The 27949-nt window shown below is 43.1% G+C and overlaps 1 protein-coding gene across 4 annotated transcripts in view; it reads right to left on the reverse strand.

The window, feature by feature from the left end:
- Positions 1 to 9798: 9798 nt before the first annotated feature.
- The window catches only part of DDI2 (DNA damage inducible 1 homolog 2), a 54056-nt gene continuing 35905 nt past the window's right edge, over positions 9799 to 27949 (reverse strand). Inside the window, exons 8-10 of one of the 4 annotated variants that reach the window (XM_063785708.1) lie at positions 26927 to 27116; positions 22148 to 22210; positions 9799 to 18998 (exon numbers count right to left, since the gene is read on the reverse strand). In XM_063785708.1, coding sequence (XP_063641778.1) covers positions 22194 to 22210; positions 26927 to 27116 — 207 coding nt within the window. In that variant the 3' untranslated portion in view covers positions 9799 to 18998; positions 22148 to 22193. Of the gene's footprint in view, positions 18999 to 22147; positions 22407 to 26926; positions 27117 to 27949 lie in introns of those variants that run through there. The other 3 variants (XM_009448863.5, XM_009448861.5, XM_016954644.3) reach the window with 3 other exon arrangements.

Raw genomic sequence — 27949 nt, forward strand, 5'->3', positions numbered from 1 at the left:
ATAAAAATAAATTACCCAGTCTCAGGTATTTCTTTATAGCAATGAAAGAATGGCCTAATACACCTGATTTGAGCCTTTCCATTCTAGGAAGATAATGGGTGAGGTACTAGAGGTACTATGATCAAAGTCTGTACAACTATTAGCAGGGAGATACTGTTTGCCAATGTTCCAAATTAGTCTTATATGTGGGTATAATAAAAAGTACTACTTCACTGGGGCCAGGTGCAGTGGCTCACACATATAATCCCAGTACTTTGGGAGGCTGAGGCAGGAACATTGCTTGAGGTCAGGAGTTCAAGTCCACCCTGGGCAACATAGTAAGATCCTGTCTCTAAGAAATTTTTAAAAATTAGCTGGGTGTGCCAGTATGTACCTCTAGCCCTAGCTACTCAGGAGGCTGCTGTGAGAGGGTGGCTTGAGCCGAGGAGTTTCAAGGTTACAGTGAGCTATGATTGTGCCACTGTACTCCAGCACTGCAACCCGGGCGATAGAGTGAGATGCTGTCTAAAAAGAAAAAACAAAAAAAAAACTACCTCACATAGAAGTCCGCAAGCATACTAACCCCCCTGAATGTAATCTGCCTTAAATATACATTAAACTCAGCATCAGCAGTCACTGGGGCTAGAATCTCTCAACTGGCCTCACTGACCTGTCTCGGTTTCAGGCACACTTCTGCCACTAGCTATGTCACCCCACTTATGGCAGCCTCTCAGGGCCTTTGAAGTCAGGAAACTGAGGCAGCAAAGTGGTGTTCCTGGATTTGTTCTTTCAAAACATATCTGAGTGGTGTAAGAGTTGAAGAAAGAAGAAAGAAACATGAAAAGTGGCTTAACAGTCAAACATGGGCTTATTTTGGAGTATAAACCTAAGAGGGGCTTCTGGCCAACTTAGGTCAGGAGCCTTTTCTCTTACAGACTATGAGTATTTAAGAGTTCAGGGCGGGAGAGCTTATCACAGGCTCGGAATGTTTCTGTGTCTCTTTGTCTTGCTTACCTGGGAGGGAGAGTTGTGTGTCTGTTCCCATACATCTTCCTGCAGCTGCAGGCATCCCCCGACTCCCTGAGTCTGCTTTTAGCTTCCTTATCTTAGTGCACCTAGAGGGAAAGGAATGTGCTTATTAGGGCCCACTGTTTTACTGGGGCTCATTGTATGAGTGTGAAGTTGGGTGGTTACCCGAGACTTTCTCCCTCCTTCTGTGCCTGAGCTGTCTTATCTGTGCTTACTGTCTGCTCTTTCTGGCTGCTTGTCATTAGAAGAGAAGTGATTTCCTTAAGACGCATGAGGTTTGAAAGGGAGCGGGAACGTAAAGTGGTGTTTGTCCAAGACAACGGTGCTCCTGCTCTGTGAAGTGGCTCCTCTGCACTAGGCACAATTCTAGACACTGAGGGTATGGTATTGAGGACAGACATCAATCCCTACCCTCATGGAGCTTACATTCTAATAGCAGAGAAAGAAAATAAACAATATACATAAGTGAAACACAGAGTATGTTAGGTAGTGGTCAATGCAAAGGAGAAAAATGTAGAGGGGAAGTGATGTGGGGTGAGGAGGAGCAGCTACAATTTTAAATAAAGTAGGCCTCACTAATGTGATATCACTAAGGTGTTATACTGTCACCTAGTATCACTTTGGCGAGGTCTTCTCTGGCTACTTTACCTAAGTAAGTTATCAAATATTTATCAATTACACCTGTAATCCCCACACTTTGGGAGGTGTGGACCTGTAGTTCCAGTTCCTCAGGAGGCTGAGGTGGGAGGATCTCTTGAGTCCAGGAGTTTGAGGCTGCAGGGAGCCGTGATCGCACAGTACTTCAGCCTGGGTGACAGAGCGAGACCTTGTATAAAGGTCTGATTTATATTTATATTTACCAAATTTATTTATATTTACCAAATTTATATTTACCTGATTTATATTTACCAAATATTTTATTTGAGTAAAGACTTGAAAGAAGTGAGAGAGAAAGTCAGGAAAGTCTCTGAGGAAACAGCATTACAGGCTAAGGAAATAGCAAGTGCCAAGGCCCTGACATGGGAGCAGGTATGGGGTACTCAAGGCCAACGAGGCCAGGGTGGCTCGGAGCTGAAGGGTGGGAAAGCAGGAAGTGAAGGAGAGAGAGCCACAGGAGCCTTGGAGGCATTATAAGGACTTCAGCTTTTACTTTGAGTGAGATAGGAACCCACTGAAGGGTTTGGAGGAGAGGCCTGATCTGATTCAACACAATTATACTGGCTCTTGTGCTAAGAGCAGACAAGGCAGGTAGGTAGGCAGGAAGGCAAGTGGGTAGGTAGGTAGATAGGCAGATAGGTATGTAGGTAGGTAGGCAGGAAGGCAAGTGGGTAGGTAGGTAGGTAGGCAGATAGGTATGTAGGTAGGTAGGCAGGAAGGCAAGTGGGTAGGTAGGTAGGCAGATAGGTATGTAGGTAGGTAGGCAGGCAGGCAGATAGGCAGGTAGGAAGACAGGCAGGCAGGCAGATAGACAGGTGGATAGGTAGGCAGGCAGGCAGACAGATAGGTATGTAGACAGGTAGGTATGCAGATAGGCATGTAGGTAGGCAGGTAGGTAGGCAGGCAGGCAGGTAGATATATATGTAGATAGGTAGGTATGTAGATAGGCATGTAGGTATGGAGGAAGGTAAGTAGGTAGACTGGTAGATAGGCAGGCAGGCAGGCAGGCAGTTAGGTAGGCAAGCAGGAAGTGAAGGAGAGAGAGCCACAGGGGCCTTGGAGGCATTATAAGGACTTCAGCTTTTGCTTTGAGTGAGATAGGAACCCACCAAAGGGTTTGGAGGAGAGGCCTGATGTGATTCAACACAATTATGCTGGCTGTTGTGCTAAGAGTGGACAAGACAGGTAGGTAGGCAGGAAGGCAGGAAGGCAGGTAGGTAGGTAGGTAAGTAGGTAGGCAGGCAGGCAGGCAGGCAGGTAGGCAGGCAGATAGGTAGGTAGGTAGGTAGGTAGGCAGGCAGGTAGGTAGGTAGGTAGGCAGGCAGGCAGGTAGGTATGTAGGTAGGTAGGTAGGCAGGCAGATAGGTAGGTAGGTAGGTAGGCAGGCAGGCAGGTAGGTATGTAGGTAGGTAGGCAGGCAGGTAGGTATGTAGGTAGGTAGGTAGGCAGGCAAGCAGGCAGGTAGGTATGTAGGTAGGTAGGCAGGCAGGCAGGTAGGTATGTAGGTAGGTAGGTAGGCAGGCAGGCAGGCAGGTAGGTATGTAGGTAGGAAGGCAGGCAGGCAGGTAGGTATGTAGGTAGGTAGGTAGGCAGGCAGGTAGGCAGGTAGGTATGTAGGTAGGTAGGCAGGCAGGCAGGTAGGTATGTAGGTAGGTAGGTAGGCAGGCAGGCAGGCAGGTAGGTATGTAGGTAGGTAGGCAGGCAGGCAGGTAGGTATGTAGGTAGGTAGGCAGGCAGGCAGGTAGGTATGTAGGTAGGTAGGTAGGCAGGCAGGCAGGCAGGTAGGTATGTAGGTAGGAAGGCAGGCAGGCAGGTAGGTATGTAGGTAGGTAGGCAGGCAGGCAGGCAGGTAGGTATGTAGGTAGGTAGGCAGGCAGGCAGGTAGGTATGTAGGTAGGTAGGTAGGTAGGCAGGCAGGCAGGTAGGGAGGCAGACAGGCAGAGTAGGGAGGTAGGTAGGTAGTCAGGTAGACAAGGGCAGGAGCAGGGAGACCTGTTGCAATAATCCGGGCAGAAGAAATGGTGCCTAGGACCAGGGTTGCAAAAATGATCAGATATCGAATATATTTTGAAGTACAGTTGATAGGATTCTGGAATGGTTGGATATAGGTAGGGTGTGAAGAGAGGGGTTAAAGTTTTATTTATTTATTTATTTTGAGATGGAGTTTCGCTCTTTTTGCCCAAGCTGGAGTGCGATGGCATGATCTTGGTTCACTGCAACCTCCGCCTCCCGGGTTCAAGCGATTCTCCTGCCTCAACCTCCTGAGTACCTGGGATTACAGGCGCCCGCCACCACGCCTGGCTAATTTTTTGTATTTTTAGTAGAAACAGGGTTTCACCATGTTAGCCAGGCTGATCTCAAACTCCTGACCACAGGTGACCCACCCGCCTCGGCCTCCCAAAGTGCTGGGATTACAGGGGTGAGTCTCCAAGCCTGGCCAGCGTCAAGGTTTTAAAGCAAGCAACTGGAAGGATGAAGCAGCCATTTACTTCTCAGGGGAAGACTGTGAGCAGAGCAGGTTGGGGGTGATGAAATATTTCTGGCTCAGGGCACTTCACTTTCACACATCTGGGGTCAAGCAGGGAAAATATTGGCCTTTGGTAACGTTCTAGAAGGAACCAAGCCACACTGGTTCCATAGATAAGGCTTGGTAGTTGGTTAATCCCATTAGAACACTAACAGCTCTAAACAAGGAAGCAGTGTCTCGTGACAATTTGGCGTTCTTATATAAGATGACAATATGTTCTGCTTGCTACATATTTTGAGAGATTTAGAATGATGTTCTTTTCTTGAACATTTATTCTATTCCCTTGTATTTTTACTTTTAAATGTATGGAAGAACTTCAAAATGTTTGTGGGAAAGTATATTATATAAAAACGATATGCATGGCTTTCAATTTTCTTTTGCACCCAAATACTAACTTGTCATAACATGTTCAAACACAATCTAGATTGAGGAACTAAGGGTAAGACATCAATTTGAAAAAAGCCCCTGGCCGGGCGCGGTGGCTCATGCCTGTAATCCCAGCACTTTGGGAGGCCGATGGGGGCAGATCACAAGGTCAGGAGATCGAGACCATCCTGATTAACATGGTGAAACCCTGTCTCTACTAAAAATACAAAAAATTAGTGGGCGTGGTGGCACACGCCTGTAGTCCCAGCTACTCAGGAGGCTGAAGCAGGAGAATTGCTTGAACCCAGGAGGTGGAGGTTGAAGTGAGCCGAGATCATGCCATTGCACTCCATCTCAAAAAAAAGAAAAAAGAATAAAAAGAAAATAGCCCCTATAGGAGCAACGTGAATTCTGCTAAAACTGAAGCAAGAACAAACATCAAACGTCTGGCGAAGCTTGGGTGGAAGAATGGTGAAATCACTGATGCTTTACGAAAAGTGTATGGGGTCAATGCCCCAAAGAAATCAGCAGTTTACAAATGGACAATTATTTTTAAGAAGGGACTAGGCCAGGCATGGTGGCTCACACCTCTAACCCCAGCACTTTGGGAGGCTGAGGTAGGAGGACTGTTTGAGCAGCCTGGGCAACATAGTGAGACCCTGTCCCAAGGAAAAATTAAAAATAAATTAGCCGGGGCCGGGTGCAGTGGCTCACGCCTGTAATCCCAGCACTTTGGGAGGCTGGGGAAGGTGGATCACCTGAGGTCAGGAGTTCGAGACCAGCCTGATCAACATGGAGAAACCCTGTCTCTACTAAAAATACAAAATTAGCCAGGTGTGGTGGCACATGCCTATAATTCCAGCTACTCAGGAGGCTGAGGCAGGAGAATCGCTTGAACCCAGGAGGGGGAGGTTGCGGTGAGCCGAGATCACGCCATTGCACTCTGGCCTGGGCAACAGGAGCAAAACTCCATCTCAGAAAAAATTATCTGGCTGTGGTGGTGCATACCTGTAGTTGTAGCTACTGGGGAGGCTGAAGTGGGAGGATTACTTGAGCTTAGGAGGTCGAGGCTTCAGTGAGCCGTGATTGCACCGCTGCACTCCAGTCTGGGTGACAGAGCGAGGCTGTCTCAAAACAACCAACCAAAATAACGGACAACACAATGTGGAAGGAGAAGCCTGCAGCAGCAGACCATTCACAACAATCTGTGAGAAAAAATTCATCTTGTTTGTGCCCTAACTGAAGAGGACTGACGATTAGCAGCAGAAACAACAGCCAACACCACAGACATCCCAATTGGTTCAGCTTACAGAATTCTGATTAAAAAATTAAAGCCGGGCAAACTTTCCACTTGCTAGTGGCAAGACAGTTGAGCCCAGGTCAGCTGCAGACAAAAGCAGAGCTTTCAAGGGAAATTTTAAACAAGTGGGATCAAGATCCTGAAGCAGGAGTTTGAGACCAGCCTGGGCAACATGGCAAAATGCCGTCTCTACTAAAAACACAAAAAATTAGGCCGGCCATGGTGGCTCACGCCTGTAATCCCAGCACTTTCGGAGGCCAGGGCAGGTGGATCATCTGAGGTCAGGAGTTTGAGACCAGCCTGACCAACATGGTAAAACTCTGTCTCTACTAAAAATACAAAAAATGAGCTGGGTGGGGTGGACGCCTGTAATCCCAGTTACTCAGGAGGCTGAGGCAGGAGAATCACCTGAACCCGGGAGGTGGAGGTGGCAGTGAGTCGAGATCGCGCCATTGCACTTCAGCCTGGGCAACAAGAGCGAAACTCGGTCTCGAAAAAAAAAAAAGGAAATTAGCCAGGCATGGTGGTGCGCACCTGTAGTCCCGGCTACTCGGGAGGCTGAAGCATGAGAATCACTTGAACCTGGGATGTGCAGGTTGCAGTGAGCCAAGATTGCACCACTGCACTACAGCAACAAGGCGAGACTATGTCTCAAAAAAAAAAAAAAAATCCTGAAGCATTTATTTGGAGAATTATTATTATTTTTTGTTTTTTGAGACAGAGTCTCGCTCTGTCACCCAGGCTGGAGTGCAGTGGCGCCATCATAGCTCACTGCAGCCATGAACCCCTGGGCTGAAGTGATCAGATCCTCCTGCCTCAGCCTTCCCAAAGTGCTGAGATTACAGGTGTGAGCAACTGTGCCCGGCCCCACTTCTCTTTTCTTAGATTTTTCCTCCCCCAAGCTGTAGACACAGACTTCTGCCATAAAACCCCAAATACATTTATTCTCTTGATACCTTTAGTCTTTTTTAAAATAAAGATGCAGCGAATTCCCCTTTCTCTGTGCCAAGGACCACTAATTCTTTCCACTAATAACTAATGTCTCACAATTCCTACTATAATTGTACTGTAAATAAGAGCTCTGTGAAGTACTAGAAATCTCATTTCAAATGGAACTGAATATCAAAAGATTGAGATCTGAATGACAGAATAATTATTTCTTACCTCCAACTAGTAATAGCCTTTGTTCTCATAATTCTTTTTAGACAGGTGAGAATAGCAGAACAAGGTGAGATTTGTCTAAGCTACTCCCTGTTTAAACTACCTTGTCTGTGTACATAGAAATCCTCTCAAATAAAGGCCCCATGGCACAAATCTATACACAAAGTAATGACTCTACACTGGTTAACACCCTAGGGTATCTCTAAGAGTCTGAAAATGGTTAATTTTTAATCACTTAAAGCACAGACACATCATTTAGAAAGCTTTAGGATAGGCTGGGTGTGGTGGCTCATGCCTGTAATACCAGCACTTTGGGAGGCTGAGGCGGGTGGATCATGAGGTCAGGAGTTCGAGACCAGCCTGGCCAATATGGTGAAACCTTGTCTCTACTAAAAATACAAAAATTAGTTGGGTGTGGTGGCGCGTGCCTGTAGTCCTAGCTGCTTGGGAGGCTGAGGCAGGAGAATCGCTTGAACTCGGGAGACTGAGGTTGCAGTGAGCCAAGATCACGTCACTGCACTCCAGCCTGGGTGACAGAGCAAGACTCCGTCTCAAAAAAAAAAAAAAAAAAAAAAAAAAAAAAAAAAAAAAATTTCCTTTTAGATCCCAGATAAGAGCTGTTTGAAATAGGCTTTGAATACTAAGGCCCAGTAAGACTCAGGCCTGCAGCAAAAATCATCTATTCGGGTTTTCCCATTCAAATATACTTCAGATGAAGTCAAGGCAGGTGTCACTGAGAACGAACTAGAAGTGAGAAGCAAAATTAATCAGACCTGAAAACTGTGTAGAGGCAAGAATTGCTAGTGTGGTTACTGGCATGCAGAAATGGCTGCAAGTGAATAATCAGAAGTCTACCAAGTAAATTGTTTTCCCAAGTTAACCACACACTCAGGTTTTAAAAGCCACTGACTCTTTTCCAAGGCTTTAGACAACCCTCGGGTCCCCAGACTTGCACCAAGCAGTAAGCTAGCTAAGAAGGCCACGCCAACTCCCAAGAGCAGACTCAATTCAGGTGGGGCTATGGACAATGGACAAGGGACTTCCTTCCAAACTAGGCAATCAGAATTTTTAATAAACTTCTTCACAATGTCTGTTCAGCAAGATTTTTTTTTTGTTTTTGTTTTTGAGATGGAGTCTCGCTCTGTCACCAGGCTGGAGTGCAGTGGCACAATCTCGGCTCACTGCAACCTCTGACTCCCGGGTTCAAGCAATTCTGCCTCAGCCTCCCAAGTAGCTGGAATTACAGGGACGCTCCACCATGCCCAGCTAGTTTTTGTATTTTTAGTAGAGATGGGGTTTTGCCATGTTGGCCAGGATGGTCTTATCTCCTGACCTCATGATACGTCCATCTCGGCCTCCCAAAGTGCTGGAATTATAGGCGTGAGCCACCACACCCAGCCTGTTCAGCATGATTTTCTAATTGTTGGGGCCAATGACACCTCCATTTCCCATTTCCTTTTCCAATTGAGATCTGCTACTACAGTTATTCTATCCCAGCTCTATCACTGTCTATCGGGTAGAAACAGATAACATTTCCAAGTTCAGAGTTTGCCAGACCTTAAGGGGCCACAATCAAGACCTGAAAGACATGGCATCAGGGAACTCTGGACGTTGAGGTCAATGGATTGCCTGGGGTGGGATTTGGGGCCATCTCCTTTGGTGAAATGGTATGAGTTGTCTCTGTGTAAGTCAACATTGGAGGACTGCTTAGCCAACCAACTAGCTGTACCCCTCATCAGCCTGAACATCTATTTCACAGCCCCCCTTGCTTCCGGCATGGTCATGTGACTGAGTTCCAGCCAGTGAATGTGGGCAGAGAAGTCATGCACACCACTTCCAGGCCTGGTACATAACACCCCTTTCCCTGGTGTGCCAGCTGGATGCTGACGTCCAAGGCAATCTTGGAACCCACATGTTGAAAAAGACAGAATCCCGGTAGCCTGGAACCTACATGGGGCAAAGCCCTTCCCCCACATCAGTCTGTTAGACAAAGCACTTGACTTCTGGAAATTCCATGTAGCATCCTCAAATCCCTTGAGTGACATAATGAATACCAGCTCACATCTCATGAGCACTTACTTTGTGCCAGGTATTCTAAGCACTTCATATGATTAACTCATTTAAGCCCCATAATCTCTCTGATGGTCCCCATTTAACAGGTGAGGAAACTCAAGCACAGAAAGGTTAGGTAACTTACCCAGTCATATAAACCAGTAAGTGGCAAAGCTCAAACCCAATCAGCCTAGCTCTAGAATCTAGTCTTGGCCACCATACTCCATTGCTATTATTGTAATTGAGACAGGGTCTTGCTGTTGCCCAGGCTGCAGTGCAGTGGCATCTCAGCTCAATGCAACCTCCGCTTCCCGGACTCAAATAATCCTCTCACCTCAGCCTCCTGAGTAGTGGGGACCACAGGTGCATGCCACCACGCCCAGCTTTTTCATTTTTAGTAGAGATGGGAGTTTCGCCGTGGTGGCCAGGCTGGTCTTGAAGTAATCCACCCATCTCGGCCTCCCAAAGTGCTGGGAATACAGGTGTGAGCCATCGTGCCTGGCCCAAAATGCACATCTTTTACATCAGCAGGGAGCTGTCCTCCCGCAGTACTAATCTGGAAGTTAACGGCTTTGAGAGGCCCACTTCTTCTGGGGTTCAGGTACACGCCATAAATTACAATGTCTGGGTATAAGCTATTTAAAGGAGTAGGGAGATAGAGACAAGGACACCACCTTGTCTAACTGAAGTAACCACCTCAATTTAAAAGAAATTGATCAAACAGAAGTCTTATGATAAAAACTTTATTGTCTTAAATATCAAATGTTTTACACACCACTTTTTCTTCAGAAAGTTCCTATTTAAAAAAAGAAAAATAAAATAAAGTGTTTTGATTATTTAGGGCTGACTTACATTTCAGTATGTGACAAAAATTCAAACCCAAATGCATCTAGCTCACTCAGTTTCAGACAGGTCCTATGTTCAGCCCCTAAACGAATGGCACAATGCCACCAATTTTGGGATTCCTGAGTTTGGTTCCCTTAAGTTCTAGAGTTTTCCCAACTCTCAAAACCAAAGCATCATGGGAGTGACAGGGCCACCGGCAAGACTTTTTGCCAGTCAGCCTAGTTCTTCTTTTAAGATGCAGTAGTCTCAAAGCTTAAAGTCAGAAAAGCTTGCAATACAAGAGTAACTGCAAGAACATATAAAGAAGGAAAAGAAAGGACGGGGTTTCTAGTTGCTAAGATTTGCCAAACATGGCTACAAAACTGGTAAACAAACCTTTCTTGAGTGCAAAGTCCATTAGCCCAACTTGCCATGAAGAGATTTGAAATAAAAATGAACAAATCAATTTTTGTTGTAGATACAAAGCGAAAAAATAAAATTCAATCAATATATTGAATTTCTCTGAGTTTATCACTAGAACTATTTCAAAAGGATGATCGGGGATAGAATAGAAATCTAGTCATTCAAATGGGAAGGTCTTGGATGGGTGCCATAAACTCAGCTGTGAAGATTCAGGAAAGGAAAAATAAGTCTGGTCAGCATCAGGTAATCTCAGACAGAAGGAATCAGGAAACGAATCAGCCTGCCTCGGGAAGGAAATACAGGTCTACCATTTTTAGGCCATAGACACATTCATTCAGGGTTGTGTGTAAAACCAACTCATGTAAACAAAATAACTTCCCATCAGAAATGCATGTTCCCAGGAAAAAAAATACTGCAGCATGCCCCCCTCCCCAAATTAGCTAATAAAAACCTTCTTGCAGAACATAAAGAAACCTAGTTCTGTATAAATTATCATAATTTTGTATTTCATGCCCCCACGACCCCAATCTTCCATAGTTGGCTTAACATTTTTAGGTAAAAGAAACATTCTCTAACCCCCATGCCCTTGAACCATTTTCTTGGCCGATTTCATTCCAGAAGATAGTGCCCTAAAACTTGTCAGCTCAGCTGTATCTTTTCACATTCTACAGCCTCCAGAGGGTCTAGATTACCAATCATCAATACATAACTGATAAACCTTTGAGAACATTTTCTAACTGTAAACCTCAGAAGTCACTAGTAGTTACGATCCAGAAATTCTACCTGTATGCTTCAGGATTACAACATATATATGGCATTTAAAATAACACGTTAAAAAATGTCCCTTTGATGAAGCTGTCCTGTAGACAGGCCTGGTAGAGCCTCAAATACTCCTGTCAATCCTGTCCACCAATCCCAGCCATCGCTGATTACATGTTCTGCTCTAGATTCCCGTTTTCACAAGTTGCACCCAGCTGCTTTAAAATAGCACATCCTGCAGAACCCTCTGCTAAGTCGTGCTAGCCCAGATGGTCAGTATTCCGGAGCAGCCGTGCTCACAAAGGGATGTGAGGAGGATGCTGCCGCACACTCCATGTTTCTACCCTGCATGTGAGGTGGTCTGATGGACTGACTGTCTGTCACTGGTGCATTTTTAGGGTCATCTTCCATTTATTTGTTGCACTTCTTTCCTGGCCATCCCCTCTCCTCCAGCATTGTAAATGGATTTCTCAATAACTGATCTCCTCAGGCATTTATACATGTTACATTTTTTGTTGGTTTCTCTGATTCCATTTAAAAAAAAAATTTTTTTTTTTTCAGACGGTGTCTCACTCTTGCCCAGGCTGGAGTACAGTGACGTGATCTCGGCTCACTGCAACCTCCGCCTCCCGGGTTCAAGCGATTCTTCTGCCTCAGTTTCCCGAGTAGCTGGGACTACAGGCATGTGCCACCATGCCCGGCTAATTTTTTATTTTTAGTAGAGGTAAGGTTTCATCATATTGGCCAGGCTGGTCTCGACCTCCTGACCTCATATCCACCCACCTTGGCCTCCCAAAGTGCTGGGATTACAGGTGTGAGCCAACGCACCTGGCCTAAAAAAATAGATTTTTAAAGAGCTGTTTTAGGCCCACAGCATCTGATTCCATTGTAAGCCTGATTTTCCCAGTCTGCTCTGAAGCGGAACCAGGTAACTCTATGACTTTTAAAATGCATGCATGCTAACAGGCAAAAATAGATGTTGCTTTTGAAGCTAAAATTTGTTTCACGTCTCCCTTCTAGACTGAAAGCTTCACAAGGGCAGGGTTCCAATCTGTTTTAGTTACCCCTGAATCCCCAGAGTTCACCTGTGCCTGGCACACAGGCACTCAGTATTTGATGAATGAATCAAAGTAGCAAGGAATTCTTGTTCAAAGACTCATGTTGCATAGCCTTCAAGAGTACCAATTTCCTTTCAAATATGTAAGATCTTCTTGAACCTTTCTCTCCCTTAACCAGCACAACATTGATAGTAAAACAAAGAACATAAACATCTAAAAACTGTTTTTGGTGATGCAAAAATCCCTATTATAATCATAGCACTAAAGAAATCTAATGGTCTGATGCAGGATAACTGTGAATCAACTCAGTCAAGGTGAGCCTGAGGACCACTCTGTGTGCCCTCCATCTCCAGGAGAGCTATTTTCAAACTTTCCCCTAATACTCCTCTCATTCCCCACCAAAATTTGATGCCTCTGCTATTCAGAGAAACTAAGGCACAAAAGAAAATCAAGCACATCGAAGGTTCACTCCTAAGTTCATTCAGTGAACTCCTAGTAACACCTACTGAGGAATCACTAAGGTATAAAACTTGAACCACGATTTTACATTTCCAGTTCTCAAGGACAGGCTTTGAATTTAATTTGTTGTTAAGAGGAATTAACAATTCTAGGGGGAAAAAAGCTATTTTTATTTTCTCTACCTCCTAACACAAAAGGTAACATTCATCTTCTAGGAAGGGAAACTCTTGATAACTCTGTGTCTTTCTAGGTCAGCCACAGACTACACTAAGTCACCAACTCCAAAGGGGAAATTTGGCTTTTTGGTGAGTACTTGTGCTAGAGAACAGTAGAATGCATAATCTGGTCAGCTTCTCTTGGGACACACTGCCAGTGATAACAGGTTTGAAATATGCAGCAGTTCAATCATCCTGCTCACCCTCACCACAGGTGGCTAACAGGTAGGAAAAGGCCATTGCAACGCCCTGCAGCTTTTCTGGCCGATGATTTGCAAGGCTGTTTGCTATATATATATATGTTTATATATGTGGCGGGATAAAAGCCACCATAAGTGAAGAGTACGTCTGTAGATATAAAAATTGCTTGCTTTTAAATCTATATAAAATTAACTATATTTGTCAATCACCATATGTATATGCTAGCTTACACACATATATATAGACATGAGCTTAAAAGTTAACCTAAATTTTTATGGCTTTCACCGGAGATAGAAAGCTGTAGTAAGACAACCAGCAGATTCCACATTAACTGGTTATCATAAAATCAGTGACAAAAAGCCTCATGTTCCATTTCTATGTACCCTCTTGCTAGAGACATTCTTTGGGAAAAAACACATAGGGTTGTGTCTCCCTTTAGTACATATGAAGACAGGGAGCTCTAGAAGATGTGGGCTGCAAGGCAGAAGAGTTTTAACACATGCACTCGCCATCTCTCCAGCTTCCTTTGCCAAGCAACTGGTTACCCTTTTTTTTTTTTTTTTTTTGAGAGAGTTTTGCTCTTGTTGCCCAGGCTGGAGTGCAATGGCGTGATCTCTGCTCACCACAACCTCCGCCTCCCAGGTTTAAGTGATTCTCCTGCCTCAGCCTCCCGAGTAGCTGGAATTACAGGCATGGGCCACCACACCCGGCTAATTTTTGTATTTTTAGTAGAGATGGAGTTTCACCATGTTGGCCAGGCCTGTCTCAAACTCCTGCCCTCAGGTGATCCACCCGCCTTGGCCTCCCAAAGTTCTGGGATTACAGGCGTGAGCCACCGCGCCTAGCTGCAACTGGTTATCTTTATGTGTTAATAGCTGAAGCCCAAACTGTGGGATGAAGGCTATTGGCTGTCTGGAGCCCTGAACAGGTATGAGTGGAAATAATTCTTAACAGCATCAATGAGCAAAATCTATAACCTATGTAAAGCTGCTGTCTGGTTACCAAGCACATCTTTCCGCTCAAGAACCAACTTCAGGGAAATGGCACAAATTACACAGGAAAATCTTCTCTCTCTGGTGAAGAAACAGAGACCGCCCTTGTAGTTAAGTGCTGACCGCAGAACTGCCCACTACTGGTTATGGTAAAGGAGCTGTCCGGTAAAGGTGCCCATTACTGGTTATTACTGTTGGCAACCAGAATTCACAAGGATTTGATGGTATTCTTAGAAGTTAACCCATAATTTCTGCATTTCTGGAGCTCTTAATTGAATAAAAGCTGACGATGAAGGTTCACTATTGTAATGCTCCTTAATATACCCTTTGCATTCTAGAGCTGCTACATTTAAGTCATCCAAAATATTAACAGTGTCAATAGCTTTTTTTTTTTTTGGGGTGAGACAGAGTCTCGCTCTGCCGCCCACACTGGAGTGCAGTGGTGCGATCTAGGCTCACTGCAACCCCCATCTCCCAGGTTCAAGCAATTCTCCTGCCTCAGTCTCCCAAGTAGCTGGGATTACAGGCGTGTGCCACCATGCCCAGCTAATTTTTTGTATTTTTAGTAGAGACGAGGTTTCACCGTGTTGGACAAACAGCTTAATTTTTATAAAAATGATGGGCAAGAAGATTTTAAAAATCAAAAGCAATTATACTTTGGCCTTTATGTAGTCCCAGCTACTCAGAAGGATGATTAAGCCCCAGAGTTTGAGTCCAGCCTGGGCAACACTGCAAGACCCCATCTCAAAAATAAAATGATGGAAGGGACAAGGATATTTGGCAAGTGGGTTAAGCTCATTCAGAGTATTCCTAACAGGAATTCGTGTACAACTATAGATCTATTCCTAAAAATAAATATACATATACATACACAAAAAGCTATCCTAATGAAATCTTTTCCCGACTGATATTATATATTCCACTTGGAACTGTTTCCCAAATATCCACACTGAATTGCGTGCCAAGGTTCGTTCTGCTTACATGGAAGGCCCTTTAGGAGGGAGTCTATTGTCATCAGTAAGTTCCCCCACCCTTCCCACCCCGTGGTTCCAAAGATTTATAAGCTTAGAATACATTCCCAAACCACCACCCATAAAGCAAATACAGGGTCCCATTGCATTGCTACTAGATTTTGCATCAATCATAGCACCAACTATTTAATTACAATCACAGCTTTAAGTCAGTTGACAGAAATCCTATGAGCAGTTTCCTAGTGCATCGTACATCTTTGGTGTAGGGCAGGTGAAAGGGTCTACAATGTGCAGCTGTCTAAAAGAACATCTTAAAGACAACCTGGCTGACCTGTTGTTCTTAACGCCCTCTGAAAAGCAGTAAACTACAATTCCTTCTGTCAACCATTTCCTAACTACATAAAGGATCATGATGAATCTACGTGACACGCCATCCCGTCACTAAAGTCTTATAACATACATACAAACATCATAGCAAAAGGAAAGAAAGAAGTTGGATGGGGTAGAAAAAAATGTCTCTAAGTGCCCCTAAATTAAAATTTCAAAAACTCCTGAGATATGAGCCTCCATTTTGATTGTGCTCAATGACTTAAAATTTGATGAAACAACAAGCTTACAAAGAGTCAGACTTCAGACAAAATCATTTAACACTAAGTTGAGAAATCACTCTTTCGAAGCTTCTGTTTCAAACATGTTACAAACTATAATCTAGAATCAGAAATTATGAATCTCAAAATTCTTTTCAATAAAACCAAGACTTCAGATTCCTGCTAGGTACCCAAAAGAGCAGTTTGCCAGGAAAGAATTATCTAAAACCTATCCAGTAGGATTATTGCACAGTGGGGCCCACAGGACAATGATTTCCAAGGGCTAGTCCTTATATAAAAAAAGGCCACAATAAATACATCTATATATTATGCCCCACTCTAACTTGACATGGTAAACACAAATAAGATGAATTTTGCTTAAAAAAGAAACTCCTGAGGAAAGAAAAGGATGGAAAACTCTACCAAGGCCACTTAAGTCAGAAACTGTAATTAGTATTTCCACTGCCACAAAGGACACTCTCCAAATAGACTGACCGTTCCAAGCACCAAGATTAACCAGTGACAAGGTTATCACACTTAGTATTTCACTCAGATCACAGCTCACACTGAGCGTTTGAAGAACTTCCTGGCAGAAGAGTCTAGAAAGGAAATAAGCTGCTGGCAATCAATCCATTCCTGAACTTAATTCTACCATTAGTCATTAAGGGTTGAGGTGTTATCAGTGAGATGCTAGCAAACCCAAACTCTAGCAAATTCCAGTGTTTAGGCCATTATTTTTCCCTCACAGTTCTTGACATCTGCAAATGGAATTATGATTGTTCTGTTCTTTTAAAAATCTGGGTAGCACCATGTTTCACTTGCATTGTAACTCCCCCACAATATCCCATCCAATGTAATAAGGATTCATGGCAATCCATGCAGCAGCCTGCGATGCACAAAGTAGCCCAAGATTTAAACCCTCCTGCTCGCCCTATTAAAATGTCAAATCCTAAGCACACAAATAAAAACATACCACTCTACGATAAGATATTCAATTATTCTCCAATTTCCTGTTATAATTAATGAATCATGATACACAGAGCACTGGGTAGAATTCCAAACACCAAACTATGTGGTCAAAAGTTTCTAAATTGACAACTGAGCCAGCAAACCATACCTTGCCATCAGCACAGACACACAGTCACAGTGTGGAGAGTTGATCTGTTTTTAGCTGGATGGGTAGTGGGATTTCTCATGGCTTCTGCTTTTCAAAGCATTTACTCTCATTCTAAAACAGTATGCTACACACAAAACCATCCATTTTATTCCAGGATACATCTTAATGAGAATAAAAAGCTTCTGTATGCACATACTGCCAATACATTTAAAAAGGCCTAAATTTTAACAAGTAGGATAGACAAATTCATCAGACAAAAGATCATAAATTACTTTGGCCGAAAAAAATCTTTAAAAAAAATCTGGCTCAACATTCTGCTTGCAGGTTTCTATATATACTGTATATGTGGTGAGTGTGTATGTGTGCGTGTATATAGAGAGCTTTCTTTTGTTTAAAGGGAATGGAGAATGGTCTAGCCCACTTTCCCACAGTCATGTAGGAACTACGATGTTTTTTGCGAGCAAAACAAGAAGTGCAAGGTCTGCATTCCCACCAACTCGATGCAAAGCTCCAAGAGCTTCCTGCAAAGTAAAGCCAGCACGGAGAATCCGGTCAATATCTGTGGCAGGAAAAATCAATGGTGGAAGAATGGCAGGACTTGATGATGGATGGCTGGTAGGTGGTTCATATTCAAGTAACGGCCTCGAAGCATCAGGACAGACATTTTCTCTGGTTTCAGGCCTGTCTGTTACCGAATTCTGTATGCCCTGACCTAAGTCTTTAACCAATATGAAATTGGATGACAAAGACTTAGTTTGCTCAGAAGTCTGATTGAGTGCATCCTCCTCACCTGCTAAAAGTTTGGGTGAAATTTCTACACCTAAGGTGCAGTGTAACTGATTGGATGTTTTAGCTGAGGTTACAGTGACAGAACGGTTCTTGTTTATGGATTCCCTAGATTTGGGGACACCTTCCTTATCGGTTGACAGGCCATCACCTAGACTCCTGAAGTTTACATTTTCTACAGCTTCTCTTCCAGTGTCAGATGAAGTACCTGTTAATTTTTCTGTCTCCACTGATACAGATATGGCCTGATGAAAGGAGACTTGTGGACACTGTTCATTCTGGGTAAGATGCTCATTTTGGGTCCATCTTTCAGAAAGGTCTTTAATACTGGTTTGGCCCTCAGCTATGGTTTCTGATTGACAGATTACTTCTTCAGATGTATTTTCTGAAGCTGGTTTACTGCTAACAACCAAAAGTTCATGAAGTTCTTTCAAGGCTGCCGTTATAGACGGGCAAGATTCTTCTGCTGACTCCACAGAGGGCTGACAACTGCCACAGAGACTTGGAGAGGAGGAGTAATGGCCATATTCTTTATTTGTTCCAGGTATTTCAACATTAGTTTCTGGGGGCTGTAAATCCTGAGTGGAAATGGAATCATTCAAAATTTCAGATGAAGGGTTACATTTTGATGTTTCTACTTCCATCAAGGGATTATCTAAAGTGAGATCCAATGCACCAATGTTCTTGACATTGGCATTCTGCCTGCCTGTTGAATTAAGCAAAGTAACTAGGGACTGTTGAGCTATATCGATTTCCATAAATGTTTCTGAATTTGAGCAGCCACTGCATTCTGAAGATGGAATACTTTTCTTCGCACTTGGAGGATCCACATTCTGTGGGAGCCCATTTCCTTTCATCGTAGCTTCCAAATCAACAATTTTGTGTTGATTCTGTTGCCTTTCTTCAGGAAGCTCAAGGTCCCCTATGTTACAAAGAGATTCTTGGTCATGCGAAGCTTTTTGTTGTGCAACCTCATACTGTTCATTCCCTGGTTCTTCGTGCTGCTGAGGGTCACTCACTTGACTCAGATTCTGATTTTCTGGATGCCAATCCTTTTCACCTAGAAACATCTGTGGTTCATGCATCCTAGTAGATGTGACAGATAAACTAGCTTCCTGTCTTGTATGGAGATGAAATTTGAGGCCCTGGGTGCTTCTTTCAGCAGATTTCTCCAGATTACCTGCAACAGTTATTTCTTCGGATGAATTCTGCATAGGCATAGCTGGACTCTGGTCTGTTGGAGCATGGTCTGCTGAGGAAGCATGATCAGAAAGATCTTGTAAAGAAAGATGTTCTTTCTTTTCAGAGTTTAGCTGGAATTCAGCTGAAGCCTTCAAAGCCTTCACAGCTTTAGGTTCAATGCGATCTGAGTCACTGGGCTTGATAGGGCAGACTGAAGCAGAGACAGAGCGAGCAAGACTCATAGGATTACCAACATCAGGACTCTGTCCTGAAGAACGGGCAGGATGGTTAAACCCATCTGAAGTTGGTAATGATGACATTCCCAGTGAGGTAGATTCTTTACCACTTTTCTCTATATGGAACACAGGGGAAAGGAAAAAGATTAATTAGCAGGTGACTAATGCCACTAAATTACCAGAGGATACAAATCTAAACAGCGTAGAATAAAATAAGGTCCTCAAACTCAGGTTTCTCTTACACAAATAGAAATGATTTTAAAATTACTTTCTCATTGTGGTAGACATTCACAGCATCAGAATAAGAGGTAGACATGTTCTTAATAAAATCTGCATACTGTAATTCAATGTGATTAAGTACCCATTAATATGCATTCACATAATGGCGGGGTTAGTGCTCAGGAATGAAGGACATTTATGTTTCTTTATTCCCTAGTCTAGTCTACAACTCTAGAATAGTTTCTCCAAGTGTACTTTTTTCACCACTTGCCCTAAAACCACCAGGGATGCTTGTGAAGTATGCAGACCCTGGGGTACCATACTTGAGAGTAAATCCAGGAATGTGCATTTTCAATAAGCTCCTTGGGTGATTCTTAAGGATATTACAAATCTTGAGAATCTCTGCACCAGAATGATTCTCATGTTAATGCACTTTTCTTGTTTCAAATGTGAACACTGAGGTTACAAATGAGAAGTCTAAAACCAGGTATACCTGGACAGAGAGGGAATTATAAAGAGAAATAAGAAATAACATAATGCTTGGGGACAGAGAAGCAAATGTTCTATTTTATTTCTAGCCAAGCTTTCCAAAAATCATGGTAAAACTGGATGAGCATCTGACTCAGAAAACAAAAGTAAACTAATGATCAGCAGATTAAATCACAATCATCATCCTACCAAATAATACAACTCTAAACTTAAAAGGCTTATAAGTTTTTATCACATCAATAGTGTGCAACTAAGTTAAGAATATTTAAGTGTTTTAAAGAAAGGGGAATGTGGAGGGAGATGGTTCATTAATAGTTTTTCAACTGGCAATGACTATTTAGATTCACTGCTACCTTAGACCACCCAAACAAGACGGCAGTCTAAAACACTAGCTCAGTGTAAGCATCACAGTATCATTAAACATCATTTCCAGCTCTTCTTTTGCCACTGATCCAGTTAAAAATTGACCTCTACGCATGTAAGTGTAAGAATTTTTTTTTTTTTTTAAGACTGTGTTTTGCTCTTGTTGCCCAGACAGGAGTACAATGGCGCCATCTGAGCTCACTGCAACCTCCGCCTCCCGGGTCCAAGCGATTCTCCTGCCTCAGAGTAGCTGGGATTACATGCATGCGCCACACACCCGACTAATTTTGCATTTTTAGTAGAGATGAGGTTTCTCCACGTTGGTCAGGGTGGTCTCAAACTCTTGACCTCAGGTGATCCGCCCGCCTCAGCCTCCCAAAGTGCTTGGATTACAGGCAAGAGCCACCGCACCCGACCATTGTAAGATCTTTAATTAAAAATCAAAAAGGGCTGGGCACAGTGGCTCATGCCTGTAATCCCAGCACTTTGGGAGGCCGAGGCAGGTGGATCACCTGAGGTCAGGAGTTCGAGACCAGCCTGGCCAACGTGGTGAAACCTCATCTCTACTAAAAATACAAAAATTAGCCAGGCGTGGTGGTGGGTGCCTGTAATCCCAGCTACTAGGTAGGCTGAGGTGGGAGAATTGCTTGAACCCAGGAGGGAGAGGTTGCAGTGAGCCAAGACTGCACCACTGCACTCCAGCCTGGGTGACAGAGTGAAACTCAGTCAAAATAAAAAATAATAATAATAAAAAATAAAAATCAAAAGGTCAGTAACAAAAATGACTTCAAAATACAATCTATTATTAGGACAGATGCAACTCAAATGCTCAGTACTAAATGTTAACATCCAACAAGAGGGCTTGATCTTAAAAAGCAGCAAAGCAGTTATATTCAAAAGGCTTTAAATCATTCTAATAAACTACTGGTTAACAGCATGAGAAGACAAAGCATTGTTTCAGGAAGCTATTGACTTCCCATGAAACAACCTTACCTTACTTACACTTTAGGAGTAAAAAGGAAAACTGCACTTATCTCAGTTTAGGCTATACCCATTAGAGTCTAGAAACACAGTTATTAGTTTTTTTATTTTCATACCACCAGATGTCTAACAGTTATTAGTTTTATTTAAAACTAAGGCTGACTCTGGAAGAGGTTGAATTTTGAACTAATGTTAACAGAAACAATGCACTGTAGTGAAATATCCATGTAAGCAACATAAAGAGGTATGGTAAGGGCCTTCTGGTATTTGTGTGTTAGTTATAAACAAGTGAGGTCAAGGTGAACACACCCTCAATGAATTTTGTACTAAAAAAGTAGCATATAGTCCTCTTGTAGCTGAGAAGGTCAGTTTCACTAGCCTAAGTCCTAAACGTAAGGGAGGACTAGGTCAGTTTACAGAATGACAGGAGAAGAGGATGAGGACAGTGGTTATTAAGAATAATTCAACTATGCCTGCTTTTAACCTATCCTTACAAGGAAAGAAAGAAGAGAAACTAAATGCTATGTATCTAATTCCAACCAGCTTGCAAACTCCTACAAAGTCTTATGATGCTGGTTTAAAAGACCATCTTTCCTCCTCTTAGTAAGTCAGCTGATGTTTACCATTATTTACATCAGAGGAAATGGAAGCAGAGTGCTTCCTGAAAATCTGTCAGGCCAGAGACAGAAGGAAAAGCAAAGTCTTAGTTCCTGTTGTTCACAGAGTCACCCCTGACAAGTCCTCCGGCCTAAGTTTCCATTTCTTCTTCAACAAAATTAAAATTTCTAACCCTCTATAACTCCAGGTAGTTGTATGCAGTAATGTAAAAGAACAGCTTTCAGTTTTTCAGAGGAAAGGCACTTATGAAACCCATGAAAGCATAGTTATCTCCAACAACAAAGTGTTTTGAGGCCAATATTCTTGATGTGATATTTATAGTAGCCAAGATGGGGTAGATATAATAGACACTGTTTTAACTGGGATTTTCTCCCTGTTGGATGGTTCTAATAACGAATCCATTTTTAAACAGGAGTTTATGTTACATATCCATGTATGCATGCCAAAATACAAATGCATATAGGCTAGTTGTAACCAGATGGAACAAGGTGAAATGGTGAATGACAAATGCTAACTTCCCAAACTGCTGCAGATACAGACTGTCAGATCACAGATGACAACTGGATGGAAGGCTTAACATGGTGTCTATAAATACCTGGTCTGGGGCCCACTCCAGCTGCAGTACACACACACTACATGCATCATGGCTTCTGACGCTCTGTGTGAATTAGGAAACAGACAAGCAAACTTGGGTTAACAATGCAAACCACACAGCATGCAGGGTTATAGTTTCCGTTCTTTTGCCATCTTTAAAATCAGGAACTGGTAGATTCCAAGTTGGGGGATGTTTCTGTAGTTTGGACATCCAAAATATTTGTTGGTTGCTTCCATTCTCTCACAATACACACAGCAATCTGTTAATTTCAACAGATTTTTAATAGATCTTGTAAAGAAATTAATTTTGTTTCTACACATAGAGAATTCATGGGCAAATGTGAGACAGGTGAAGAAAGTAGATCCACCTGATCGAATTAGGTGATTAAAAAAATCTTACGGAGTAAAGGTGAGTGAACATATCTAACAGTCCCTTTCCAAATTTCTTTCTCAGCTGAGATTCAATTTTAGAGGAAAACAAACCACTTAATTAAATTCTATCCTAGCTTATCTTTTCATCAGTTTTTAAATAATACATCAAGCTGAACACAGTGACTCTGGCCTGCAGTCCCAACACTTTGGGAGGTCCAGGAGGGAGGATCCCTTGAGGTCAGGAGTTCAAAATCAGCTGGGGCAACATAGTGAGACACCATCCCTACTATCAAAAACATGTGTTTTTTAAAAAAACATTTTAATATAGAGTTTATAATAGAGTATAAAGTATTTAAAAAATAAGCTCTTTTTTTTTGTTGTTTTTTTGAGACAGTGTCTCACTGTTGCCTAGGTTGGAGTGCAGTGGTGCAACCACAACTCACTGTAGCCTTGATCTCCCCAGGATCAAGTGATCTTTCCACCTCATCCTCCCAAGTAGCTGGACCACAGGTGCATGCCACCATGCCTGGCTAATTTTTTTTCTTTTTTTTTTTTTGAGAAGGAGTCTCACTCTGTTGCCCAGGCTGGAGTGCAGTGGTGCAATCTTGGCTCACTGCAACCTCTGCTTCCCGGCTTCAAGTAATTCTCCTGCCTCAGCCTCCTGAGTAGCTGGGATTACAGGCACCCACAACCATGCCTGGCTAATTTTTGTATTTTTAGTAGAGATGAGGTTTCACCATGTTGGCCAGGCTGGTCTCAAATTTCTGACCTCAGGTGATCCACCCTTCCTCAGCCTCCCAAAGTGTTGGGATTACAGGCGTGAGTCACTGCGCCCAGCCGTGGTTTTTTTTTTTTAGAGACAGTGTTTTGCCATGCTGCCCAGGCTGGTCTCAAATCCATAGGTTCAAGTGATCTCCCCACCTCAGCCTCCCAAAGTGTTGGGACCACAGGCATGAGCCACCATCCTTGGCCAGAAAGAAGTTGTTAACAAAATACTTTCACCTACTATGTCCAGAGTATTTATTCGGATGATATTAGGAAGTCGATGTTCTAAATAAAAAGGACCTGATATGTAGAACTATTTCATTACTTAAACATTACAAAAATTAGCACAAGCTATACTACCAGCAACAAAAGGTTATTTAGGTAAAAAGCCATTTCTTTTTAATTCTTTAAAGTTGGTACATCCCCTTCACTAAGCCTGGAAACATATGTGTATCTGTTTTAATCTTCCAAACTTTTATTAAAATAAGGTAATTACCAAAAAAGGATAACTGTTATTAGTAGGTTAGAAAACACTGCTATTATCAGCTAATGTTTCTTAAATAATGGCACCAAGACTGTGGAGGTTAAAAGGAAGAAAAAAAAAAAGACATTTCATAAAATGATAATATATCCTCATATTAACACACAGCATCACGACTAAGATGATAAATTACACCCCAAATGCAAAACCTTGTAAGGAGCTATGTCAAACTCATTCAAGCTTACCTTGCAGGTAAGATTAAAACTATTAAGTTAGTCTCTGTCTGGTTGTTCAAAATTCCTCCCTTCCTACAAAATACTTAAGTTACAACCAAAACTGTAGTTAATATAAAAACTTGAGCCAAAAAGTGATGGGAGTCAATTCTGTTGTTTTTTTTTTTTTTTTTGGACACAGGGTCTCACTCTGTCACCCAGGCTGGATTGCAGTGGCAGCGATGATGGCTCACAGCAGCCTTGACCTCCTGGGCTTAGGTGATCCTCCCGTCTCAGCCTCTCAAGCAGCTGAGACTACAGGCGCGCCACCATGGCTGGCTAATTTTTTTTTTTAATTTCTTGTAGAAACAAAGACTCACTGTGTTGCCCAGGCTGGTTTCAAATTCCCAGGCTCAAGTGGTCGTCCTGCCTTGGCCTACCAAAGTGCTGGGATCACAGGCATAAGCCACCACGCCCTGACTCAAACTGTACTTTATACATAAAACTAAGCCAAAAGGTGATGGAGTTGATTCTGAACAAAGTCAACCTGGAAAACTCCATCTGCCACCCACACCCATTCTAAAGCTCCATGACAGACACCTGAATGCTCTCCAGTAAAACAGTGGCAAAAGCTGCCTGGCTGTTCTTAAAACTCTTACCACTTTCGTCTTTAGGATAAAGCTGTTCCCTGAACTTGTAACTCTTAATAATTTACTGTACTAGAAAAAGCAATGTGTGATACTAGTCATACTGATGAATAATGCCAGCACAAGACTGTAAAATAACCCAAACTCAAAAGTAAATTCTATTCAGCTTCTAGAAAATACATCCCAGAGTCACCGTTCTATAATAAATGGGGGATTTCAGCAAAACTGTTACCCCATTTTACCTAGAAAACTTAGCTCCATCATTACACTTAAACAAGCTAAATAACTGAGACTTAGAAAAAAGTATTAGGTAGCATGATTTCAATATATACAGTGCTAATATGGCCTGACGACAATACTGTAATCTCACACCATAACACTGCATTTTCAGTAACGTTCAATTATGCTGGTCAGGCATGGTGTCTCGTTCCTATAATCCTGTCATTTTGAGAGGCTGAGGCGAGTGGATTGCTTGAGCCCAGGAGTTCAAGACCAGCCTGGGCAACATGGCAAAACCTCATCTTTACAAAAAATACAGAAATTAGCTGGACATGGTAGCAGGCACCTGTAGTCATAGCTAGTCAGGAAGGGGAGATGGGAGGATCAGTCTGGGTGACAGAGTAAGACCTTGTCTCAAAAAAAATTTTTTTTTAATTAAGTAAATAAAAATTTATACTTCTTTTTGTTGGTTCTTCTGTCTTCAGTGAAGTTAGGGCTGCTCACACACAGTAGCAATGATACTTTTCAAAATAAACCAGGCCTAAGAGGCATGGTGGCTCATGCCTGTAATACTTTGGGAGGCGGAGGCGAGAGGATCTGCTTGAGCCTGTGAGACTGAGACTGAGGCTGCAGTGAGCCACGGCTGCGCCACTGCACTCCAGCATGGGCAACAGAGCAAGACTCTGTCTATATAAATAAAATAAAATAAAATAAAATAAATAAAATAAAATAAAATAAAACAGTCCTAAGAAAAGGAAAGAAATAGGGAAATACTGTTGGACTCAAAAGTTAACATCTGCTTACTGTCAAAATTTTCTTTAGGAAAATCACAAAAACAAAAACATCCAAAAAAAACTTCCTAAAAAAATTTAGGAAGCTTCTAAAATGTGTCTAAGCAAAATAACCCCAATCTATCTTAAACACAGCAATGGACTGAGCTGTTCTTAATCTGTTGAAATACTAAAAAACAGAATGTTTCTCTTTTTTATGAGATAGTGTCTCACTCTGTTGCCCAGGCTAGAGTGCAGTGGTGCCATCTTGACTCACTGCAACCTCCGCCTCCCAAGTTCAAGCAATTCTCCTGCCTCAGCCTCCCAAGTAGCTGGGGTTACGGGGGGTGTGCCACTGCACCCTGCTAATTTTTTTTGTATTTTTATTATTATTTTTTTTGAGATGGAGTCTCGCTCTCTTACCCAGGCTGGAGTGCAGTGGTGCGATCTCAGCTCACTGCAAGCTCCACCCCCTGGGTTTATGTCATTCTCCTGCCTCAGCCTCCTGAGTAGCTGGGAATACAGGTGCCCGCCACTACACCCGGCTAATTTTTTGTATATTTAGTAGAGACGGGGTTTCACCGTGTTAGCCAGGATGGTCTCCATCTCCTGACCTCGTGATCCACCTGCCTCAGCCTCCCAAAGTGCTGGGATTACAGGCGTGAGCCACCACGCCTGGCCAATTTTTATATTTTTAGTAGAGATGGGGTTTCACCATGACCAGGCTGGTCTCAAACTCCTGACCTCAGGTGATCCGCCCCCTGGAGCCTCCCAAAGTGCTGGGATTAACAGGCATGAGCCACCACGCCGGGCCAGAATACAGACTTTTTCATTATTGTATTAAGAGATGGGGTTTGGATATGGTAGCTCACACCTGTAATCCCAGCACTTCGGGAGGCCAAGGCAGGAGGACTGCTTGAGCCCAGGAGTTGGAGATAGGCCTGGACAACACAGCAAGACCCTATCTCTGCTAAAAATAAAAAATGAGCCAGGTGTAGTCCCAGCTACTCAGGAGGCTGAGGTGAGAGGACTGCTTGAGCCCAGGAAGTCAAGGGTGCAGTGAACTACAATCATGTCACACTGCACACTGCACTCCAACCTGGGTGACAGAGTGAGACAATGTCTCCAAAAAAAAAAAAAAAAAAAAAAAAGGAAGATCAAAGAAGGAGGTTAAGAAGACAAATAATGAACACATCTACTACTGGACCATGAGACTGATTAAAAACTGGAAAGGTTCCTACCCCTTCTGAAGCCCACACTTCCCGGGCTTACCCATCAATAACAAGTATTGAAGAGTTTGGCCATCCCAAATACCTGCATCCTCTGCTGATTTTTGAAGGGCTTCTGCTAATTCTTGGTCTGCAATCTCCTCTGGCCGTACATCCTCTCTTCCAGCCCCATATGCCAACCGGGCACACTCTGGTAGCTCTCCCTCAGGAAGAAAGGTGGTCTGGGAGCCTGTGGTGCCGATCACGAGTACATTTTTCTTCAGGTCAATGGAACACTTGGAAGAAAGAAACCAAAGAATAATAGCAGATAAAACACCATGCAGAAAAATTATGCTCCTTAATTTAAAACTCCAATCACAAATGGCCAGGCACAGTGACTCATGCCTGTAATCCCAGCACTTTGGGAGGCTGAGGAGGGCAGATCACCTGAGGTCAGGAGTTCCAGACCAGCCTGGCCAACACGGTGAAACCCCACCTCTACTAAAAATACAAAAATTAGCCAGGCGTGGTGGCACATGCCCATAATCCCAGCTACTTGGGAGGCTGAGGCAGGAGAATCACTTGAACCTGCGAGGCAGAGGTTGCAGTGAGCCAAGATCGTGCCACGCAAGGCAATCTCCACAGTATTCTTTACTCCATGCTAATGCTAACTTCCTTTTTTGTGTATTTTATAACTACTTAATAGACAGTTGTGCACATATATGATTTACATCTATAAAGTTGGAGACTGCTGGTCTATACCATGACTAAAAAAATAAGGAAAGGCAGTGACAAGGTTTTATTGATACATACATTCATTCATTCATTCGTTCTATTTAGAATGCTGTGAGCCGGGCATGGTGGCTCACGCCTGTAATCCCGGCACTTTGGGAGGCTGAGGCGGGCGGATCACGAGGTCAGGAGATCGAGACCATCCTGGCTAACAAGGTGAAACCCCATCTCTACTACAAATACAAAAATTAGCCGGGCGTGGTGGTGAGTGCCTATAGTCCCAGCTACTCGGGAGGCTGAGGCAGGAGAATGGCGTGAACCCGGGAGGCGAAGCTTGCAGTTAGCCAAGATTGCACCACTGCACTCCAGCCTGGGCAACTGAGCGAGACGCCGTCTC

The sequence above is a fragment of the Pan troglodytes genome, chromosome 1, assembly GCF_028858775.2.
Source record: "Pan troglodytes isolate AG18354 chromosome 1, NHGRI_mPanTro3-v2.0_pri, whole genome shotgun sequence".
Lineage (NCBI taxonomy): Eukaryota > Metazoa > Chordata > Mammalia > Primates > Hominidae > Pan > Pan troglodytes.